Raw genomic sequence first — 18,273 nt, forward strand, 5'->3', positions numbered from 1 at the left:
CTATACAACGTGGCAAAGGAGAAAAACACCACGTGACTCTATGTTAGAAGTGTAAAAAAAAAAGAAAAGTTAGATTAGAGCTGATATTCATATATTTTCCTCAAGACCTAAAACGGAGCTAAAACTGTGAATATTGTATTTGTCATGCGGTGAAAAACACTGAGTGCTAATTAAGCTTTGTAACTTTTGCATTTGTAAATAAGTAACTGCTAAAATGTTTGCCTTATCAAAGGACTCAGAACTTACTCCTCTGCCCCCTTGTAACTGAAGGACATTTGTTGTTGCAGGTTTAAGAATATTGTTGATACAGAGTTGATATTTGCCCAAAAGGCTGTTATTAAACACCATTAATATAAGCTCATAAATGTAGCATAGATCCTGCCTGTGACCCTGAGTTTAACACTTAACTGTTTTCACATTAAAGTTGTGCTAATAATGACAATGGCATGAAAACAATCAAATGTAAAGACTGAAAAGATCAACGTTTGGACTTCTTAATTTAAACCATTATAAATTAGATTCTGTTAATCTCGCTAATCTCTAAAATAATATAATCCATCGTTATGACAAGTTACCACAATCATGATCACAAGAAATTAATTTGTCCAGCAGAGCCTTTATTTTGAAAAAGAAGACTCAATCACACTCTAATTAAAATGTGAGACCCCCTTGGTTTCTCCTCATGTTAATCAGTCCAGTCTTAACACTTGTCTGTCAGATCAGAGTATGTCAGGTCCTGAGGGCCACAACCCTGCTCCACAGTTTCTCAGCGGGGAGGATGAGCTTGTTGATTTCCGGAGGATTTTTAATCAGCAGGTAGGAGCCTCCCAGAACAGCCCCGGTAGCACTGAACAGCAAGCCACGGTTTATCACCTGTGAAATGAATTTAAAATAAAGTCTCAATCATCTTTTCAGTGTTATGCACACAAACACATTTCTCTCCTCAAACCTTTGGCCTTGTTGTCCAGGCAAAGTAACCCATTTTGGAGCCAATAATAGAAGTAATTGTAAAATAATTTTTTTCAGCATAGATCATTTCTATGAGGTGTCCAGAACAACATACTAAAATTCCTAAGAAATCCTAGTTGAGGAAATATGTTTAATTCTCATCAATCCGAGATGTGTGCCAATAAGGTGATGCAACAACAATTTTCTTTACTCCTATCAAAATGAAACTTTACACACTGAAAGTACCCATGACAAGTACATTTTTTGTATTACAAGTTTCTTTGCAAATTAATTAGAATATGCAAATGAGCCATACACAAATCGAATATGCCCAAAATACACTCAAATAGGCTTAATTTTTTCCTTTACTCCTACCACAAAGAAAGTTTACATGGTAAAAGTATACATGAAAAGAAACTTTTTTGTATTACAAGTTTCTTTTGAAATTAATTTGAATATGCACATGAGCTACACACTTATTGAATATGTCCTAATTTGCATAGGCAGAAAATTCATATGTATGACAAATAATCTTCATCCAATCATCCTACTGCCAATGGGTGATGTCAAAGTTGCTAACCTGATAACTGCCTGGCTTGGTAGTACCTGCCAGGGGTAAAACCCCCGCCGGTAAAGTCTTCAGGGACACGGAGGCACACAAGCCTCCCCACCATGAAAGGTTGAAGAAAATTTAACATATTTTCTCAATGAGGATTTCTTAGGACTTTTAGTATGTTGTTCTGGACACCTCATAGAAATGATCTATGCTGAAAAAAATTATTTTACAATTAGTCTGTCGTAAAACGCTACTTTGCCTGGACTATTGTGAATGAATCCCACTGCAGATGCATGAAAGCACATCATGACTGAAATCCTTTAAATTGTATCCTTGGTAAGTAACACTGGTATTCAAGTCCCACTCATAGAAAGGACATTATTTGTTGCTATAAACTTATATGAAGGTTCTGTAAGAAAAAGGCAGCATTGTTTTATCTCTACATTCTAGTTAATTACTTCAGAGGTACGTATAGATCATCTTCCCAATTTTGAGAACAGAGCAAGATAAAAAGCTATAGTTATATGGTATTTAAACTGATACGAGAACATTTGGAAAATGTTAAGCTTAGTGCTAATGTCAGTAGTATGTCAGTATGCTCACATTCTAACATGTTCTAATGGTAAGTCAGTTTAGTGCATTTGCATGCTAACATATTTTAATAAGTAGCTAATTATATCAAAACATAATACATATTTAATTGTGTGACTCCATGGTATTGTATTACATTTAATTCAATTTGTATTGTTTATAACCATGAGGTAAAGTTGAATGCCTTATACATTTTCCTATAGTGGCTACAGCTATACTTCTACATCCTCCCTGCACTCACCTAAGACACAGACAATGTCCTCTAAGCAGCTGTTCTCTATGAGTACATTTCAATTTCACATCCTTTTTAAACACTTATGCTCTACTACGGTATGTTCTGCTCATACAGTAGTTCTACTTCCCCCCATGGAGGTAATTTCGTCCTTTGTGGAGTGTTTTAACAACTTACAGCAAGGGAGGCTGTGAAAATCCCTGCTGCCTATTTGACAGTGGACCAATAGCCATTAACGCAGGTCACATCACACAGTCCAGCAAAGTGCTAACAACCGTGTGTCTCATAGAGCTAAGTGGGAGAAACCTTTGTGGAGCAGAACTGTTTTTGTGGCAGAATAAATCTAGTGGATTTTCCCCCGTCAGAGCTTCATTCAGCTTTCATGCTCGCTGCTGATAATACGCCGACTTCAAAAGAGTCCCAATTACAGTACTAGGCTCTTCAAAGGTATGAAACATCCCCACAAAAAATGAAGTGTATGCATGAGGGAAGATGACACAATGGTGCCCTTACTTTGTCCTGCCAATGCCAGCGCTCCACGGCTTTGTGGTATCTTGTCCGAGTGAAGGTGACCTGCAGACAGTGACGGACAGAATGATTTAGATCTTGTGGTAGACAGAGTGACGTGTCTGGGACTATTTTGTTTATTAGGATTCTCACCATCGTGTAAAGTGGAATGATTGTCTTTGGCATGAGGAAGTGGAGGAAATTATCAACATGCTTTCTGAAAAGGAACCATGTGGAGTTCACATGCGCTCGCATCTGCAAAACAAAACAGTACATGTGTTAGTGAAGCAGAACCATCTGTGATGCAATGTCATAAAACACATCTTACTCCTGTATCAGAGAGGCCACATGGTTTCCCCTGCTGCTCTCTTGGGTCTAGATGCAATAATGGAGGATTAACTTAACACAAAGGGATGCGGCCAGGTTTAAGATCTGTGAGAATAACAACAGTGCTGAGACCAATTACTGGCCTTTTGAGTGCACACATTTCAATGTGCAGATGGTTGCTTAGCTGTGCAGCTGTCAGGTGTAAATATCCACTGGTAATTGGAGTCAGTACAAGATGACCCCTCTTGACAATTAATGGCTTTTCTCCACACCTCTTGTACAAATGGTATTTCAATTATAAGTGGAGAATACCTTTGAAAATCATTAAATCAGGTTACACTGAAAGAATAAAGTTTATTCAACTTAAATGTATTATTAATATTATTATTATTTACAGATATTATAACTGTAATTTGGAAAAATTATATAATTTGAGTGTTATTAATTGAAGTGTTTTTATTTTAAGTTTTCAGTTTGAATGCCAAGAAAGTTCAACATTACAGTTAATAACAAAAATAATTTTTAAGTGTGATTATATTAGATTCTTCCTGCTGTGGTCAAAAACAAGGCTGAACCAAACCAGTAAAATTCAAGGTGTGGAAAACAAATAGCAATGCCAAGATTCACGCAGAGATGTAGAGTAATCGTTAATACTAATGATAGTAATGATTAGAATAATAGTAAATGTAGCGGGAGGTGTTAATCAAACATGGGGCAAAGCGATGCTTGCAATCAAACTACAGACTCTACAGCTCTGCAGGTAGAAAACCCGCAGAGAGCAAAGAGAACAAGGGATAATAAAGAACTGTATTGAGAAAGAGAGAAAGGGAGAACAAGGCACACAGCCTTGGCACTCGTATGCTCAAGGGAGCAAACAACCCCAGTTTGTTTGGTTTTAATGTTTGGCTTTTGAGGCCTCAACAGAGTCAGACAGATGGAGGTTAAATTAATCTTATTTAAATAAATATGTATTACCTCAATGTAGTTGTACATGGCCAGATCTGCAATTGCGTGGTCGTCTGGAACTCGCACTCTAGTATACTCAGGCAGTACAGCACCTGCGCAGATACACAAAGGGAAACATCGGATCTGATAAAGAATTACGCCCGATCCTCAGAGTCTGTGTTTATCTTTTCATTTGAAATCCCCATGACCAGAACCAGAGTTCAATTTGATTCTGCATTTACAAGTTCTCTGTAGAAAGACAAAGCCATGAAGGGAACTGTCACGGATGTTGTTTGACATGTACAGAAGTCATTAGCGCTAAATGAGTAATGAGAAATTTGACCGTAGCTAGCAGCTTTGAGATTATTCTACTTTCTGTTTTAGAGGACTTCTTGCCACCACCATTGCCACGACTGATGATTTTAACCACTGATTCGGACAGTGATGGAAATGAGGATTTGATGTCAACACAGTACAGTATAATTTGTATGCATATATTTAGTAGGGGAAGGAGAGGAGACGTGACCCAGCCCGGAGGAAGCCCGGGGCCCCCGTCTGGAGCTAGGCCCAGACGGAGGGCTCGATGGCGAGCGCCTGGTGGCCGGGTTTGCCACGGAGCCCGGTCGGGCATAGCCCGAACAAACTACGTGGCACCCCCCCTCTCTTCATCCCATGGGCCCACCACCTGTGGGAAGACCCGTTGGGGTCGGGTGCGCAGCCACATGGGTGGCAGCGAAGATCAGGGGTCTCGACCGACCAGACCCGGGCGGCAGAAGCTGGCTCTGGGGACGTGGAACGTCACCTCGCTGTGGGGAAAGGAACCGGAGCTTGTGAGGGAGGTGGAGCGCTATCAGTTAGATCTGGTGGGGCTTACCTCCACGCACAGTCTCAGCTCTGGTACCGTACTCCTGGATAAGGGTTGGACTCTATTCTTCTCCGGAGTTGCCGAGGGCGTGAGGCGCCGGGCGGGTGTGGGGATACTCATAAATTCCCGGCTGAGCGCCGCGGTGTTGGAGTTTACCCCGGTAGACGAGAGGGTCGCCTCCCTGCACCTAAGGGTTGTAGGGGGGAAAACTCTGACTGTTGTTTGTGCGTATGCACCAAACAGCAGCTCAGAGTACTCTGCCTTCTTGGAGACCCTGAATGGAGTCCTGTATGGGGCTCCAGTAGGGGACTCCGTAGTTCTGCTGGGTGACTTCAACGCCCACGTGGGCAACGATGGAGACACCTGGAGAGGCGTGGTGGGGAGGAACGGCCTCCCTGATCTAAACCCGAGCGGTCGTTTGTTATTGGACTTCTGTGCTAGTCATGGATTATCCATAACAAACACCATGTTCGAACATAAGGGTGCTCATAAGTGTACCTGGTACCAGAGTACCCTAGGCCTCAGATCAATGATCGATTTTGTGATTGTGTCATCTGATCTGAGGCCGCATGTTTTGGACACTCGGGTAAAGAGAGGGGCGGAACTGTCAACCGACCACCATCTGGTTGTGAGTTGGATCAGGGAATGGGGGAAATTTCCGGATAGACCTGGTAAGCCCAAACGAGTAGTGCGGGTGAACTGGGAACGTCTGGAGGAGGCCCCCGTCCTAGGTATCTTCAACTCACACCTCCGGCGGAGTTTTTCTGGCATTCCTGTGGAGGTTGGGGGCATTGAGCCAGAGTGGGCGGTGTTCAAAGCCTCCATTGCTGAAGCTGCGGTGGCTAGCTGTGGCCTCAGGGTCTTAGGCTCCTCAAGGGGCGGTAACCCTCGGACACCGTGGTGGACACCGGTGGTCAGGGAAGCCGTCCGATTGAAGAAGGAGGCCTTCTGGGATATGATATCCTGGAGGACTCCGGACTCGGTTGCAGGGTACCGACAGGCCCGAAGGGCTGCAGCTGCTGCCGTGTCGGAGGCTAAGCAGCGGGTGTGGGAGAAGTTCGGAGAGGCCATGGAGAAGGACTTTCGGTCGGCACCAAAGTGTTTCTGGAAGACTATCCGGCACCTCAGGAGGGGGAAACGGGGAACCATCCAAGCTGTGTACAGTAAGGATGGGACTCTGTTGACCTCAACTGAGGAGGTCGTCGGACGTTGGAAGGAACACTTTGAGGAACTCCTGAATCCGAATAACACGCCCTCTATGTTGGAGGCAGAGCTCGAGGTTGATGGTGTTTCGTCGTCAATTTCCCTGGTGGAGGTCACTGAGGTAGTCAAACATCTCCGCAGTGGCAAATCCCCAGGGATTGATGAGATCCAGCCAGAAATGCTAAAGGCTCTGGGTGTTGAGGGGCTGTCATGGTTGACACGCCTATTCAACATCGCGTGGGAGTCGGGTACAGTGCCAAAGGAGTGGCAAACCGGGGTGGTGGTTCCCCTGTTCAAAAAGGGGGACCAGAGAGTGTGTACCAATTACCGGGGTATCACACTTCTCAGCCTCCCTGGTAAAGTCTACTCCAAGGTGCTGGAAAGGAGGGTTCGGCCGATCGTCGAACCTCAGATTGAAGAGGAACAATGCGGTTTTCGCCCCGGACGTGGAACTACGGACCAGCTCTTCACTCTCGCAAGGATCCTGGAGGGGGCCTGGGAGTATGCCCATCCGGTCCACTTGTGTTTTGTGGATCTGGAGAAGGCGTATGACCGGGTCCCCCGGGAGAAACTGTGGGAGGTGCTGCGGGAGTATGGGGTAAGGGGGTCTCTTCTCAGGGCCATCCAATCTCTGTACTCCCAAAGCAAGAGCTGTGTTCGGGTCCTCGGCAGCCAGTCAGTTTCGTTCTCAGTGGGTGCTGGTCTCCGCCAGGGCTGCGCCTTGTCACCAATCCTGTTTGTGATATACATGGACAGGATATCGAGGCGTAGTCGTGGTGGGGAGGGGTTGCAGTTCGGTGGTCTGAGGATCTCGTCACTGCTTTTTGCGGATGATGTTGTCCTCATTGGATCATCGGCTTGTGACCTTCAGCACTCACTGGATCGGCTGGTGGCCGAGTGTGAGGCGGCTGGGATGAGGATCAGCACCGCTAAATCTGAGGCCATGACTCTTAGCAGGAAACCGATGGATTGCTTACTCCGGGTAGGAAATGAGTCCTTAGCCCAAGTGAAGGAGTTCAAGTACCTTGGGGTCTTGTTCGCGAGTGAGGGTACTATGGAGCGTGAGATTGGCCGGAGAATCGGAGCAGCGGGGGCGGTATTGCGTTCGCTTTACCGCACCGTTGTAACGAAAAGAGAGCTGAGCCGCAAGGCAAAGCTCTCGATCTACCGGTCGATCTTCGTTCCTATCCTCACCTATGGTCATGAGGGCTGGGTGATGACCGAAAGGACGAGATCGCGGGTACAAGCGGCCGAGATGAGTTTTCTCAGAAGGGTGGCTGGCGTCTCCCTTAGGGATAGGGTGAGAAGCTCAGTCATCCGTGAGGAACTCGGATTAGAGCCGCTGCTCCTTTACTTAGAAAGGAGTCAGCTGAGGTGGTTCGGGCATCTGGTAAGGATGCCCACTGGGCGCCTCCCTTGGGAGGTGTTTCAGGCACGTCCAGTGGGGAGGAGACCTCGGGGAAGACCCAGGACTAGGTGGAGAGATTATATCTCAACACTGGCCTGGGAACGCCTCGGGATCCCCCCGTCAGAGCTGGTCAATGTGGCCCGGGAAAGGGAAGTCTGGGGCCCCCTGCTTGAGCTGCTCCCCCCGCGACCCGACCCCGGATAAGCGGATGACGATGAGTGATGATGATGATGAGTGATATTTAGTATTTAACAAAAGATATCAACGGGAATAAAACTGGGAAAATGTACAGTGAATTAATTTCACAGGGCATTTGAATGAAAAAATACTTACTGAAATCCTCATTGAACTGATCCATTACTTCGTCAAACACAATGCAGTCCTCAAAGCCCTATGAGGCAGGAATGAAATGAGTAAGTCTTCATTTGATTATTTTCTGTCTTTTCTTCACCTCAGTTGAGTTACTTACAGCATTCATCCCCTGCCCGTAGAAAGGCACCACTGCGTGGGCTGCATCGCCCATAAGGACACATTTGTCTCCAATGTGATACGGCGAACACTTTATAGACACCATGGGCAGCGCAGGCAAACGGAAATAATCCCTCTTGAGAGCATCACTGCAAAGTAAAAACAGAACAATTACAAACTTACTTTGAGCACTTTACTTTGAGAATCGCATTTTGAACTGAACAGACTTTTTTGTTTACAACAAAAGCGTTTGTCACATCTGAATAAGCTGTAACAACCATGCTTTGTCTGCTCTGATTAAGCTAAACAGCCAAACAGAAGAAGGGAAACAAGCATTCAATTGTTAACGCCTGAGCACTTCAAATAAAGTCTACCCAAAGAGCGAGTACATGAAGGAGAGCCTGCAGCGTTTCTGCAGCTCGTGCCTCTGCTATCTGACCGCCACCATCAACATGAGTTCACCTCTAATTAAAAAACTCACTGCACAAAGCCATGTTGCTGTAAGTCTGCAATTTCACACTTCATGGATTGTGGTGCTGGATGTGACCGGAGTAGCTGGGGAATGAAAATGTTGCTGAAATGGCACGGCAGGTTGGATGAAGAGATAAAGGCAGGGGGCACTTACAGTCCTATTAGTGGTATGGTGTCCAAGAAGTACTTCTGGAAAAACTCAACGACTTCATCTCCTGTGGTGATCTTCTCGAAGTCATCGAAGGGCATGAAGAGGGTACAGGTGAATGTCTTGTCCTAAGTTGGAACAAAAAAGATCATAATAAATAAAGTTAATCTTTTATGGCATACTTAAACAGAGTCGCTTTTATTTACACAAATACATAACACCTGTAAAACCCTAATACATTAGACTACACTATATGTTTCACTGCCTCCGGAGACATTAACAATGTGTACAACCTTTAAAGAATAAAAAGTTATAGGGTTAGATAAGATTGAGGATTGTCTTTATGGTCATTTGTGGTCATTGTCACCCGAAAAAAAGACATATAAGAAATATCCCATTCATTGACATGGAGGAGGCCGGATCTATGACCCATACTGCAGCCAGCCACCAGGAGGCAACCAAGACAATTTGGCTCCGTATTTGGTGAATTGTCATGTGGTGCATTTTTTTTTACATAAATATTAGCATCTAATTTAAATTACCAAAAAAGTCACAGCTCGAGTGAGTGTGTTTTTCGCTGTGTGTAATTTATAGAGATTCATTCTTCCGAGGTCAAGAAGGAACACTCACGAATAAATATGCATCCCTGCGTACTGACTGCTTCCCATTTATATGCAGTATATTCTTTTAGTTTGGCATTTGAATGCAGAATCAAATTGCTTTTATGGATCTGCAGGTGCCATCCATCAACATCCAGATATCTTCCCCAAGGACCATTCAGCACTTCCTCTGTTACCTTGGTGTCCAAAGTAGCAAGGGGCTTCTGTCTTTCATTACTGGGAACTAGGGCAATGAGTGACAGTGTAAATGCTCCTCAACCTCAGCTTCCTTAACTTGGTCTCAGAGAAGAGCGTGAACGCTGCTCTGCTGAGTCGGCCAGGCATGAACAATCATTGAGGGATTACGAGGGACATGAGAGACAGAGAGACGTCAGATGGGGAGGACACGACTGCTGTGTTAAATCTAGGTTAAACCTCCGGAGCTGAAACACTTCACAGACCACGATTTGTGATGATTAAGCATCTACTGGCTATGAAGTGCCTGCAAATTAGGCTAATTAACTGTATGGGGACATCCCAGAGGTCGATCCTGCTCTGAACTTATTATAATGCTTGTGTGTGTCTGAAAAAACAGAGTGGCTGACAAAGTATGTGACGCAGTGACCTCACACAAACCAACATGCGTCTTTGCTCCATTTCCTGGAATGTTTGGGTTAAACAGTACAGCTACAAAAATAAAAACAGGAGAGAGAGGATGTACAAAATGTACACTCACCAAGTTGGGAAGGGCTATCATCATGAATGTGTTCCTTGGCCAGATGTGCAGATAATTGGGCTTCATGGCAAACTAGGGGAGGAAAAGTGGGTCAAAGAAAAATGTGTCTTCTTCAAGCAGCATCTCCCTCACCTCCAGTAAACAACACAAAGAGAACATGTACAGAGGAGCTCTGACCTCTCCATTGATGGGAGGCATGGTGAGCTCCATGTAGCCATGGGGGATGTACGTCTGGCTGTAGTTGAAGCGGCTGCGACGCGTGAACTGCTTGCGGATGGCAGAGAAAGCTCCATCGCAGCCCACAATCAGGTCTGCCTGGATCTGGTCCTGGGATCCATCTGATCTGGAGACCATACCAGCAGCATGAAAATTCCACTTTAATTTACTCTGTACTTTAAACATGTATTTTAATTATTAGGGCTTCACAGTTCAGTATTGCCATTCACCCAATCACACACACATTCAGACACATTCATACAATGCATTTTTCAAAGACGTCACAACCCAACAAATTTGTGGTGAGGAATCTTGCCCAGGGACACTTTGGTACACAGAATGGGGGAAGACGGAGATTGAACCACCAACCCTCTGGTAAGTGCACGATCCTTTCTACCCCCTGAGCCATAGCTGCCACAAATATAAGTGAAATACCTCAAGACTTTTAAGTTAATTTAAAAGTTAATTATTTTCATGCTCAGCCTGAGGATTCACGAAATTAAAAAATCCGACACACAATAAATTATTTGAAGAGAAATGGCAACATTTTGGTGACAGATCTTTATTATATTTCTTAGCACCAACGTCCCTGCACCTGCAGCCCAGACTGACACTGAGTTGTGTTATTGATTTCCTCCTTATAAGGCATTCAAATATATGAAGTGCTGCTCTGGGATTGATTCAGACACAGAGGTAATGCAGAGTGAATGCTCTGTGTTTTTAGCTTCTCTTTCTCACACTATGCTACTTGATAAGACAGAAAACGTCTCTTCCTCAGCTGGGGTTCACCTAAAGCTGCTGCTTACTTTACCTCTACAGTGGGAAATTAGAACACTGACGTTTTGGATTCCAATGTCTCACTGTCTTTACTCTTATTTAAAAAAAAATTGTATTACACACACATATGTTTAATATCTTTTGCACATGGAGATGAGAACAAAAAACTGGTCACTTTAGATCATCTTTAACACTACAGCTGCCTCATTGAATAATTATGTTTTTTTCTTCATAGACATTTCACTCTCATGTTGGTGATAATGATTTTAACTCTAAATCGCTATGGCAACAACAATAGCACTATATTGCTTAGCGTTTGCTGACTGTGTTGAAGTGCTCATTCAGACATTAGTATTCTCAACATCTCCACATGCAGTCTGATGTGCCACATGAACCTAGTTGTCACGGTGCCTGGAGTTACATGGGAATTAAAGATTGGCACTGATATCTTACACATTAATCGGAACACATTAATGACCCGAGTGGAAATGCTGGTGCATCTGTTCAACTCAATACTAAGTCCATCTGAATATTTTCTTGGAACCCGATCATAGTATCTAGTTAGCCTTTCAGAGTTCATAAGGCTCTTTGGTGTTGGCAGATTGCTTAAAAAACAATTCCAATTATTTAGTTATCCACAAGCAACTTTGCAGAGTGTAATTCTTTAAAATTACTCCAGACCCCAAACCTTAGTCTAAGTCCTGGTCTGCAAGGTGGGGCAGGTTATTACCTTAAGCATTGGACACCACCTAAGTTTGAACTGGGTCCTTGAGGATTTGTCATGCTGTCGGCTCTGTGAGGCTCATCCTGAAGGAGGACCTCCATGTGTTTCCTACATAAATTCTTCACACAAAACAAAAAATGGCAATCTGCCACCAGAAGAAACCTGTGCAGATCGCCTCGGTCTTTGCAGTTTATCCCTTAAGGACAGTGAATGTTTTGTGGCAATCCATCAAAGTCATGAGATATTTCAGCCTGGACCATAAACTGTATGTAAATCAATGGAATGATGCTCCACAAAAAGTGAAGCTAAAGCGTCTTGATCTCCCCCTGGTGGCTAGCTGCGGTTTAGGTCATAGACAATGCCACCTCCATATCCAACAAATTGCTCAGTTTGGTTTCAAATAGTTATTTGATGCTGTTAAAATTTAGTGAATCATCATGATTGACAGCTTAGATTGACTCAACACAGACATTGGCACCAAATTGCATCATTGGCACAAGATGGTGGCATTCGTAACTCTTTTGCGTATTTCAGCAGTGGCAAGATGTAAGGATACAATGTGATTTAGGAATGCATACTATAGATTTAACTATCCAATAGCTTGCGAACACCTACTGGTAACACAGAGCGTGACAGCAACTCTAGCCATTCATGGATGTGCTGTTAGAATGGGTGACACAAGTAGAGGAAGATATACTGGGATGCTGTGGGAGACATCTTTAGATTTGGGTGTGACAACTGCTCATGTTGCTCTATTTGTATATTTTCTGGTCTCCTTGATGCATCAAGTCTAAATTAAAACTTTCTGATGGAGACATCAGTTGCTGCCTGAGTTCTCCTTTCACCAGCTTCCACAGTGAATGATAATTTAAGCAAAAAACTATTTATAGTGATCACAACTGTGGTAAATGTTATTTTGACTATTTGAGTGAATTGTGAATTCACTGTTTTACAGTGCAATAACTAGCTTCTTACATCACATGAAATTTAAAACATGCATAGCGACCAACACATTTGTAGATGGATTCAGTATATCTGACAATTTCTTTTTTCCTAAATACAATGCTTTCTTTCTGTGCACATGCCTGCATCATTGGAAAATGATTTCACAGTGTGTCTGCCCACCACTGTATAACAGTTCAGAATTCAAATATAGCAAGTGTCACAAAATTAATCTGATATTTCAAATTGTGATATTTTCAGCCTTCATTAAAATGTTATTAGATTTAACTCAATAAGGTACAATTATAGCCCAGATGAGGGAGAAAGGAGGTCATGCTCATCTATTTCGTGCTGATGGCTATCTCAGAACATTTCCTGGTTACTATGGAAAGAGGCTGAGGATTGCGGCAGCATCTCCGGGAACAAGTAATTAAACAAGCAGGTGAGAACAAATATGAGCCGTCACATTTCAACTACAGGGGAGGGGGAAGGATGTGTCCGCGATGTGTAAGGTTCTCGCTGGGGTGACATTTGGATTCGAGGCACACTCACACAAACCCTGATTAAATTAAAGTGCATTAAAGTGTTCACTGCATCGAAAACAACACAGTGACTCATTCCGAACCACGTTTTTACCCACGCAGGTACAGCTTGGACCACCGGGCATGAGAAATAAATAAATAAATAAAGCAAAGTGATATCATGCAGGTCAATGGGATTTTTACGCCTTTTGGATAAGGCTGGGTTCAATTAAAACATGGCAATAAAACGAAATGGACTTTGTGCTCTTGCATACTGGGCTAATAATTCACTGCACTGATTCTATAATTCCCAAGACTAAAAAGACCTGGACGTTTTTCGGTAATTGGGTTGTATATTGTGTGGCACATTCAACTCAAGGACGATCGCACAAGTCTTCAAAGGCTACGTTTTTTGTTTTTATCAGCAACCGGGCCTCTTGCAGTTAACATATACAAGGACACGTGTGTTGACATGGAGGAACACATGATCAATAAAGTTAAAACAAAGAATCCAAACGAGTGGATCATTCTCTTGGAATACCCTCATATAATATGTACACTGTGTGTGTGTGTGTGTCTGTGAGTGTTTGTGGGGCTGCGAGTGCAAGGGTGCACACATTTAAGATCGGTAACTATTTACCTGACAAAGGTCATTAGCCCTGTTTCAGCGCTCCAGTCCTGCAGTTTGTGACCGAAGTTCAGCTTTGTGTTTGGATACGTCTCGGCCTCTGTGGGGGTGAAATGTTACAAAAGGAGCTTATATCACAAATGATATAACACGAGAAGTTTAATAGGACAGTACAAATACATAGGAGATTTTCCCATTTCTAATAAAATGTCATTGGGACACAGGACTTCGCTAAACAACTAAATCAGCCCCCCCCCCCCCCCCCCCACTGAAGGGGAATGATGAACGCTGATGATCACAGCTCAGAGGGCTTTGTTTTGGGAAACTGATGTTCAGCCTGTCACACATAACCTCTTTATCTCAGTGCTCACTCCACAAGGTTGGGTTGTCCTTGATAAGAGCTACAGCTTTACAATCAGCCTCTCTGTCAGCACACTCAGACAATCTAATTAAAGACAAACCCACACTGTCACACATTGTCTCCAAGCATATACCGAGGCACTTCATTAAATATTAGGCAAAATCTCTTTTAGTAATCGGCAGATGTTAACTAAATTGGCGATGAAGAATATGTTGGGTTCAACATGGGGTTGACTGTCAGCCATCGGCGTTGGGCCAACCTTAATCCCTTTACCCTGAAAAGACGACTGCATCCTAATAGCCTGGCATGAGGCTAAAGCACAGGGACGATAAGTGGGGGGAAGAGGCGATGTGTTTTTAACTTAGAGCTTAGTGCAGAGCTCATGAATTAAGAATGAATTGAGAATTCAGACACAGCACTTGATTGAGGCTCTCAGGGATCATGTGTAAATTTACTGTATGATATGCTGTTTGTAAAGAGGGAACACTTTGAACTGATGTAACTTATGAAAGTGACTCCTCTTCAAACAAAAAGTTGGATTTATAAGCAATAAATTGCAATGTTTCCAACTTCTGTGCACATAGACGGTTAACTGCTTCAGTCTTAGTTGGTCTCGGTTGAGCCAAGAGCCAATGTCAGCTTCTTTTAGCTACTGTTAGCTAATGGGAGCTACTACATCACTCACTGACTCACCTTGGACACTTCTGTATCCTCACTGACACGTAAACCTTTGTAGAACTGAAACTGAAAACAGTACCTGCTGTGGACACTTTTTTTTTTCATCCCGTTGGGTTTTGAGGAAATTGATGATTTCGGTCACATCCTATGATTCTTCTCCTCTCGTGCTTCACACTTTGTTGTAGCATTTAACATTATCCTGAAACTTGTGGCCGCAGCAGCAGAATACAGTGATACTCACAAAGTGTCACTTTAATTATCCCCAAAAATGTAAATCAATTAAATCATTGGGCAAATTTTGACAGGACTTTATATATCTTTAGTAGTTTGCATGCTGTTTGGAAAATGCTATGCCAGATAATCTATGAATGGAGTTTGTTGGCAGTGTTATATAAATGTTACTCAGTGCGACCTTGTAACATTGTAACATTTACAGCCTGTTTATTGTGGCTCAGGTGCTTATTCACACATGTGACGGACATGTTAAATGGCCATTAGGTTAATATACAGGGGTGTGTGACTGGGAGGGACCATGAGTCAGTTTTGTTTTTTGAAAAATAGATCATTTAAACTGATTTTCCAGTTTGGCTTCAATTTGGTTATTTCACCAGACATTCTGTGATATTGCATAAGACCCCATGGCAATATTTAACAAGTTCTAAATCGCTATTCATATTCCTACCTGTTAGCAGCTGTTTGTTCAAGTTGGCTCGGTCAACTGACAGGATGTACTGAAAGGAGAACAATCAATTAAAGTGCAGCTCTGTGAGTCCTTTGTTAATTTAAAATGAGAACAAGAAGCCTCTTGGATTCATGCTCTCTGTTTGCTGTCTCCCCAAGTTCTCACAGTTTGTCTTGTATATTTCTGTTCTATTTAATCATGTAAATACATGTTTGACTAATCTCTACGGAACTGGGGCAGTTGTTATGAAAAACAAGTATTTGCAGATAAACTAATCATACAAATAACAGAAACACGTTTATTAATGTGACAAAACTTAATTTAGTCTGACTTCTAATGTAACGCCACCGTGACGGAGTTGTAACTCGCACTGATCATCATTTGTTAATTCCTGAGTCATTTGACATCTTTGTGTGTCTGTTACTGTGTGCTTAGAAACACACTTGTTGTTTCATATAGTCAAGTATATAATCAATATTTCATTTACAGAGTGACTCAGTCGACGTGATGCAATTATTAGAGTATGTTTCCTCACAACAACACAGTAAATTATGTAGTGGAATATCTCTTACATTATTAAACAGTGGTGATGCTGACAATGTACCAGTCTTACTGTTATACCAAATTCTTACTGCTGACCAATTGGTTGTTATAGGGTTTTAAACAAAACTGAGACTTTTTCAATAGCAGCTTACCTGGCCTTTCTTGCCATAAGGGATCGTAGACTGTTTCCCACTTGGTGAGTGGATCATTCTTGCATGCATGGGAATTCCTTGTGAGGTAATCTGAGGAAAAACAGGTAAAAAGATAAAAATAGACATTTATTACCATTTCGAATGAATAAGTTGGTATAGTTTCATGATTTGCATTGACTCTTTTTTTTCAGGATCTGGATAAATCATAAGTGGAAAGAAATGATATTGTGTCAAGGACAGTCCACATATAACTCAGTATCTATCTATGAGAGTATATGAACTCCTTAACCTTGAAAAAACTTGATTTCTCAGGCAGAAAGTTACTTAAGTGTAAGAAAGAGGGTCTGATGCAGGGTTCTCAGGCGTGCATAACATGCTCAGTGCAGCAAATACGGACCAACAAAAAGAGACTGCTGACCTTAAATTACAGCGGGAAAAGAAAAATTGTGAACTGCAAGATGAAAAAACGGGTTTCCGCCCATCTGCCCTGATTCAGTACATCAATGTTGGGTTTGAAAGGACTTACATGTAACAGGAATATTGGATGACCTACATAATTATCTAATACCAACCTGAGGGAGCCTCTTACCTCATATGCACTTTACTTTACCGTACTTAACTATCCAATGAGTTCACCTTCTCCTCCATCCCGACATGTTTCAGTGCTTCTCGGCCTCTGTGAGACAATGCCAGGTTGATGCTTCTCCCCTTCACAATTTTGGCTTGGCGGATATCTGACCGAAAGCACACAAGACATCTTAGAAGAATGTTTTAGTTCGGAAGCAGTGTGGATGCATCATGAGACAGGGGTGATGTGTGAGCTACTTAGAGAGGAAACTGAAGAGCTTTTACCTTCCCTGGTTTCAAAGACTTCGACTTCAAAGCCTCTTTTGGCAAAATAGCAGGCGTTCAGTGCTCCAACCTGAAGGGGTGAAGAGGAATGGGGACAGTCCTGTGAATATTATACTGCCACACATAAATAATGATCTGCTAACTATTTAATAAGTCTCACTTTCCCCTCGCATTTAAGATGAACTGTCCCCTTCATAAGAGGACACTAGCCTTAGTAAATGTAAAAGGTTGAGCAATCAAAAGTCAAGATCTGCAGCTTGATAATTCACTTCAATCTTTGTCTTACCAAACCACCTCCCACCACTGCCACAACTTTCTTCTTGGTTGGTCCCTCTGCTGATTTCTCCATTGTACCTCTGGTGTGTCTGGTGGTCTGACCGTCTCTCTTCTCAGGTCACAGTGATTTACACAACTTGTGTGTTTGGTCTGTTTAAAGAGGAGGAGCAGAGAGACATGCACTCTCGAAATCAGTTCCCCTTTCAAAGTAAACAGGAGACTGATAACAGCTTCTGAAAACACACAGTGCTGTCAGAAAGCCTGAAGGAGTCATACTACCAATTCACTCAATGAGCAGATCTCACTGCTGTGGTCTAACAACAACCTGTTCTGTTGGACGTTAAACCTGCAAGAAGAGAAACAAGCTGTTAACAGACAAAGTGTTTTGTCGCCATCTAGTGGTTGTAAGATGACCCTACACACTCAGCGGATACATCGGGCATAGTAAAACAAAAAAACAGATAGTTTTAGTTCATATAATTTAAACCAGTTCATATATTTTACATATTTGTTTACTTGGTTGCTTTTAAAAACAAAGATAAACTGAAAATCATTCTCTTCTTATTTTTTAAACAAATGTCAGAATCGGTTAAAGTAAAACTCGAACAAATGTTTCACTATTAATTCACAAACAACACAAAAGTTCAAAATCCTGGTGCTACATTTCATTTTATGTCTTAAAAGTGGAATAAACTAAAAGTGAAAATAAAATCACATTAAGAGCACAATATAAATAACTAAATATGGTTTTGACAATAAAAACAAAATAAATAATATAACTTTAAAAAACGTGTCCGTACGACTCATCAATTCATATCTCTACAGATGATTTTTCATTAATTTATTTATTCCAATGTTGGATTGGATCAAGACTCTGACCGGATCTGACGCACTGAATGCAAAATTGTAATCCACGC

General features: G+C 42.4%; 1 protein-coding gene across 1 annotated transcript; it reads right to left on the reverse strand.

The window, feature by feature from the left end:
- Window positions 1-596: 596 nt before the first annotated feature.
- On the reverse strand, window positions 597-17,523 carry LOC133966749 (kynurenine 3-monooxygenase). The gene is made up of 15 exons (XM_062401790.1): window positions 17,367-17,523; window positions 17,081-17,150; window positions 16,865-16,962; window positions 16,229-16,318; window positions 15,534-15,582; window positions 13,825-13,912; window positions 10,182-10,347; window positions 10,005-10,076; window positions 8,676-8,797; window positions 8,052-8,199; window positions 7,916-7,973; window positions 4,137-4,219; window positions 2,988-3,089; window positions 2,841-2,900; window positions 597-873 (listed from the first exon to the last, which is right to left on the reverse strand). Exons 1-15 carry the CDS (start codon window positions 17,427-17,429, stop codon window positions 730-732), a joined length of 1,413 nt encoding a protein of 470 aa, XP_062257774.1. The 5' UTR covers window positions 17,430-17,523; the 3' UTR covers window positions 597-729.
- Window positions 17,524-18,273: the final 750 nt, after the last annotated feature.

Source organism: Platichthys flesus, chromosome 12 (assembly GCF_949316205.1).
Source record: "Platichthys flesus chromosome 12, fPlaFle2.1, whole genome shotgun sequence".
Taxonomy (NCBI): domain Eukaryota; kingdom Metazoa; phylum Chordata; class Actinopteri; order Pleuronectiformes; family Pleuronectidae; genus Platichthys; species Platichthys flesus.

Coding starts and splice junctions, on each gene's coding strand:
- LOC133966749 (XM_062401790.1), bottom strand. CDS start 17,429: ATGGAGAAATCAGCAGAGGGACCAACCAAGAAGAAAGTTGTGGCAGTG. Junction 16,963..17,080: donor AGTCTTTGAAACCAGGGAAG/GTAAAAGCTCTT, acceptor GCTTTCGGTCAG/ATATCCGCCAAGCCAAAATT. Junction 15,583..16,228: donor CTTATGGCAAGAAAGGCCAG/GTAAGCTGCTAT, acceptor TTCTCCTTTCAG/TACATCCTGTCAGTTGACCG.